At 40.4% G+C, this 5568-nt stretch overlaps 1 protein-coding gene across 1 annotated transcript in view; it reads left to right on the top strand.

Annotated features, from left to right (window-relative positions):
- The window catches only part of LOC103610451 (nance-Horan syndrome protein), a 44746-nt gene extending 39733 nt beyond the window's left edge, over positions 1-5013 (top strand). The window contains exons 8-10 of the mRNA XM_008594621.1: positions 19-334; positions 593-719; positions 3325-5013. Coding sequence (XP_008592843.1) covers positions 19-334; positions 593-719; positions 3325-3940 — 1059 coding nt within the window. The 3' untranslated portion in view covers positions 3941-5013. The remainder of the gene's footprint in view (positions 1-18; positions 335-592; positions 720-3324) is intronic.
- Positions 5014-5568: the final 555 nt, after the last annotated feature.

The raw sequence follows: 5568 nt of genomic DNA, 5'->3' as shown, positions 1-5568 counted from the left end.
GATGGAATCCGAGAGCAGGTACAGAAGGCATCCTCTGTAGATCGCGAGGAAGTCTCACAATTTGTATCTGGGGATGCAATCACATCTCAGTCAAACTCACCAACTAGAGCAGCAGACTTAAGCAGTCAGCTTAAGCATCAACTCGTTATAAGCCGCCACCACAACAAAGTGCCTGGGAATATCAGCTGTGAATCAGAGATGACAACTGTAAATCCATTCCTTGAAAAATGTTCTGAGCAGGAAAATATTGCTTCAGGTATTTCACCCAAAAGTGCCTCTGATAACGGCAGAGCAGAGGAGACCCCAGAAGGTGTGGATGAGGCTTCATTGAAAGGTCAGTCGTTGATACCTTTGTCACAATGGAAATGCATCTCATGGCACTTCCTGAAGTTTTTCTTTCTTACACTCCTCACAATAGTGTATGGCCCTGGGTGATGGTTTGCCTCGCTGTTTCTTTCCACTTATTAAAACAGTCGAGGTAAAAGCTTTTGTTACTGAGGGACTAAGCATTGACAGATAATCTCATTTTTAAGAATGGCAGTAAGGTAACTGAATAACTTCCTCCTAAAGATGTTTCTGTTCTCATTTTAAGAATCATCACCGAGCGATGACTCCGTCATTTCCCCACTCAGTGAAGACTCTCAAGCCGAAGCGGAGGGTGTGTTCGTGTCTCCAAACAAACCTCGAACAACTGAGGATTTATTTGCAGTCATTCACAGGTGAGGCAGCACTACCAAGTGCCCGGAAACCAAAGGCACAACAAAGGCTTTGCTTCTTAAAGTGCTTCTCATCAAATGCAAATATGGGAAAGCCTTTCACACTAGTAATTCATTCAGCAAAAGCAAAAGCAGGCAAAGAAGAATTATTTTTCCAAATCAAATTGGTAGATTTATATGTAAGTTAGGAAGTATGAATCTTTCTATACATTTAGATAGACCTCAATTGAGAGACTTTCATGAGAACTGCTGAGAAAAGATATTAGGCTTTTTTTCCAAGGAAAGATATTCTGGAACATGTTCTTACATGAAAACCATTTGTGGTTGAGTGACTTAGAGTGAAAGCTCAAACTCTAGTGTAATCTCTCACTTTTAGATAATTTTTTTAAGCCTAAAAAATATGCTCAAAGCTGTAATCATACACTACGAGAGACAAACCAACGCTGATTCACCAAAACAATCACAGCCCCACGTTTGAGACGAGATGAAATATACCTGCTCATTCCATAGCTCAGAACAACTAATTATTGCTCCCCTTCTTCCTCTCTTCTTAAAACTGAAATTTCTTTAATAGTACTGGCCTTCAACTCCAACAATAATGCCCACATCCCACGAATAGGGGCTGTCCTCTGGGTTGCTTTTCCAGGACAGTGTTGTGTGCACACTGCCCATGTACACTCTCATCTGGGCCCCTGAACCCTTGTGATCAGTGGCCTATATTTTCAAGCATACTCGTTAGAGCTGGTCACCAAAGAACACAGCACGAACTAGCCCTTGGAAACTGAACCCACATCCAACTGAGCTAGCCAGTCATGATGTGCCTACCCATTTCACAAACATGACTGCCTTCTGATATTAGGCCTCGGGGACCTAGATGGAACTCCCAAGGGACAGCACTTGGGGATTATTTTTTCTACCTCATGAAGTTATCGTTTTTGAAGTAAACTCTCTGCAAGAAGCTTACAATCTTTTCTCTTGCTGGGACTCTAGTTTTTAAAGGAACTTCTGTTTTCTGTTGACATTGTTCTCTCATTAAGAAGGAGCACTGCTTTTCAATAACTTTTGTAAAGGAGCCAGTCAGAAACACCTTCTATGTATACCTTAGTAGGCACACTTCTCTGCTCAGAGGGTGAAGAATCATTAGTTTAATTTTCTTTGCCTCTATGTCTAGTCTAAACTCCGATTATATTCCCCCAGCCCCCATAGTTTATCCTCAACCCCAGGACAAATTACTAAAATGCTATGTACGTTAAAGAGCCAGGTACTCAACCCCAAAGAACCAGGTGCTAGCGTCTGGAATAGTGGACAGGACGTAAGTAGTAGAGTCAGAAAGACCTGGATTTGAATCCCAGTTCTGCCACTTACTATGCTGTCTTGAATAAGTTAAAACCTCTGGAGCTATTCCCTTACTGTAAACGGGGATACCCATAGCTCACATATTTGATTTTGATGATAAAATAATATTTTCATGTCTAGAATATGGTAGATGCTAAAAGCAAATGTTAGATTGAAAACACTACCTTATTGGAGTGCCATACACTGGCATATGCAAGATATCAACCACAGAGGTGTCAGTGCACCAAAATCAGGCTGGTCTCCAATTGCAAAGCTTTCATTTTCCCTGCCCTGTGGATTTCTATGTTGGTGAGAGCGAGCATGTTGCCAATACTTTTCAATGAAGTGAGTTACACTGATGATTCACTGAATTCACACCTACTTACTTATCAAAAGAAGATCAATAGTATGATGATGGGGGTCGAGGTTCAGTAGAGTTATTGAGTTTGGTAATCTTAGATTTGCATTTGTGTAGGGTATATTTATTTATTTGCTTATTTATTTATACCACAGTGACAAGAGTTATTTTGTTTTCTTGAGAGCTTACAGTTCTTTAAGAGTTCCAGAGATGGTCTAGGTTTTCAGTTCCTCACAGAGAGTCGGTTCACTGCTTAATATGCTGTGGATGTTCCTAAGAAGCTATGGGAAGTGGTATTTGCAGCCAAAGATGGATCGATTTATTTAAAAAGCCATTTAATTTATTCTTATGTAGAAGTACTGAAAAAAGTAGACAAGAATAATCTAATGCCTCCCTACATAGCCATCACCAAAGCCTATCAACCATCAAACTATGGCCAGTCCTGTCCCATACACACCTCCATGCACTTGCTCCTTCTGGTATTATTTGGAAGCCAATCCCGCCCACCAGAGCATTTTGCCTGTATTGCAGAGACAGATTTAATAAGAAAAAGCTACAGTTCTTCAGCACACTGTGACCAGAAGTCAGATAGCAGTATTTTCTTAAACTCTTGCAAAACATCCCAATAAGTCCTCTGGAACCTCCAGCCTCCACATCAGCCATGATCTGAAATTGTCATCTCCCAAACCTGATTTGTGTCCGCTGGTTCTCAGAGACTTTCCCTCGGGCTGTGAGTGCTACAAGGGCAAAGAGTGTATCTTACTCCTCACCTCTGTAGCCCCAATGCTTGGTGTCCTATCATGTGAATGCACTGAAAATGCTCTTTAAATAGATGCATGAATGTGACTGAACACTTTGTTTCTTAGAAATGTATGTGGACTGAGATTTTTGCCCCATTTTTCCTTTTCTTAAAAGATCTAAGAGGAAAGTACTTGGAAGAAAAGATTCCGGGGACACGTCTATTCGAAGCAAATCGAGAGCTCCCCTTGGCAGCAGCAGCAGCAGCAGCAGCAGCGCCAGTTCTGTCACTTCACCCAGCAGCAATGTGACAACCCCAAACAGCCAGAGGTCTCCTGGTCTCATCTACCGAAATGCCAAAAAGTCCAACACATCAAACGAAGAGTTTAAGCTGTTACTCCTCAAGAAAGGCAGTCGCTCAGATTCCAGTTACCGCATGTCTGCCACTGAGATCCTGAAGAGTCCCATCCTGCCCAAACCTCCTGGGGAGCTCACAGCCGAGTCCCCTCAAAGCACCGATGATGCCCATCAGGGGTCACCTGGGGCCGAGGCACTGTCCCCTCTCTCACCATGCTCCCCACGAGTTAATGCTGAAGGGTTTTCCTCAAAGAACTTTGCCACCTCAGCATCGGCAAGGGTTGGACGTTCCCGGGCACCCCCTGCGGCCAGCAGCAGCCGCTACAGTGTCCGCTGCCGGATGTACAACACGCCCATGCAGGTGATCTCCGAGGGAGAGACAGAAAATTCCGATGGGAGCCCACACGACGACCGCTCCTCCCAGAGCTCCACATAGGCTACCTGTGCCAGGCTGCCTGTCAAACACCCAAACCCCTAGTTATATGAGGATGTAGGATCGGAACAGGGGACTCCGGGGAAGTCACAACAGGATGGGGTAGCATCGCTGCTTAGCAATGAATTTCCAAATATACGCTGGGGAAATGGGAAGTGGTTTAGTCACTCTTGATCAGTTTCCATGTTTTAAGTAGCTGCACTGTCTTTCCTGTTTTTCTTTAGCTTAGTTTGATTTACCCAGTCTCATTCGTTGTGATAATAGAGGAGACAAAACTGTCTAGCTTTCATGAAACCTAGAAAAAGTTTTCCCAGAGCTGCCTGTTCAGAAAATAAAGACCTCACTGTCGTGATTTCTTTAAGAAGATTAAATTACTCTGGAGGTTTGGTATTTTTTTACATTAAAATGAACTAAAGCAAAATTTAGAAGAAAGAACTACACATATGTAAATACCATATTTTTGATAAAAACGTGTAAATAGATTTATCAATGATGAGTGGACATGTGGCCAATTATCTACTACACACCAACTGTTTATACAAAAATATTGTACAAAAATAGTGTAACGACTGTATTCTGTGAATACCATTTTCATATCAAATACCATATTTAAATGTCCACCAATATTATTTCTGAGTGATAAACCTCAAATATGAATTTAAACTGGTGAAATAAAGGAGATCTCGAGGTCGTATACTGAAATGTGATTAATTTTAAAATAATGAATTCAGACCTAATCATTTTTGTGACAAATTATAGCACCAAACAAGCTAACAGCAACTTGTGGCTGATTTGCCATGTGGTAATTTGGACAGAATGAAAAGCATGCTTTTGATTTTTTTTTTTTTTAATTAACGAGAGAAGTCCTAACTCTCAATACAATGCCCTGAACAACAGCATTTGACAGTGTCCTTTAGACTTTAATTTTTTTCAATAGATTGCTTTAAAGAGAATGAGTAGGGAAAACAGTAGTTAATTTTAAGTTATGTTTTATATTAGGCTACTGGGGACATAAACAGTCATAATTTAATGACTATAATCTTTAAATTCCTTAAACAGTTTAGCAATTAGCTCCAGGTTCTTAAACTAACAAAGATAAAACCTAAGCATGCCACAGAGCTATTGATTTATCAGTAAGTACCTGCAATGAGTTTTCAGTGAAGCTTTCTCTCTGTGCTGATAAGATTCATGCTACCTAAAAATGAACAGAAATAACACTGTGACTCTCAATACAATGCCCTGAACAACAGCATTTGACAGTGTCCTTTAGACTTTAATTTTTTTTAATAGATTGCTTTAAAGAGAATGAGTAGGGAAAACAGTAGTTAATTTTATGTTTTATATTAGGCTACTGGGGACATAAACAGTCATAATTTAATGACTATAATCTTTAAATTCCTTAAACAGTTTAGCAATTAGCTCCAGGTTCTTAAACTAACAAAGATAAAACCTAAGCATGCCACAGAGCTATTAATTTATCAGTAAGTACCTGCAATGAGTTTTCAGTGAAGCTTTCTCTCTGTGCTGATAAGATTCATGCTACCTAAAAATGAACAGAAATAACACTGTAAACAATGTAGTTGGGAAATAGGTATGTGTATATGCATTATTTATATTCACTGTTAAACTGG

Source organism: Galeopterus variegatus, unplaced genomic scaffold (assembly GCF_000696425.1).
Source record: "Galeopterus variegatus unplaced genomic scaffold, G_variegatus-3.0.2 Scaffold11164, whole genome shotgun sequence".
In the NCBI taxonomy this organism is placed as follows: domain Eukaryota; kingdom Metazoa; phylum Chordata; class Mammalia; order Dermoptera; family Cynocephalidae; genus Galeopterus; species Galeopterus variegatus.
Note: the sequence above shows the minus strand (reverse complement) of the source record. Positions and strands in the feature narration are given on the sequence as shown.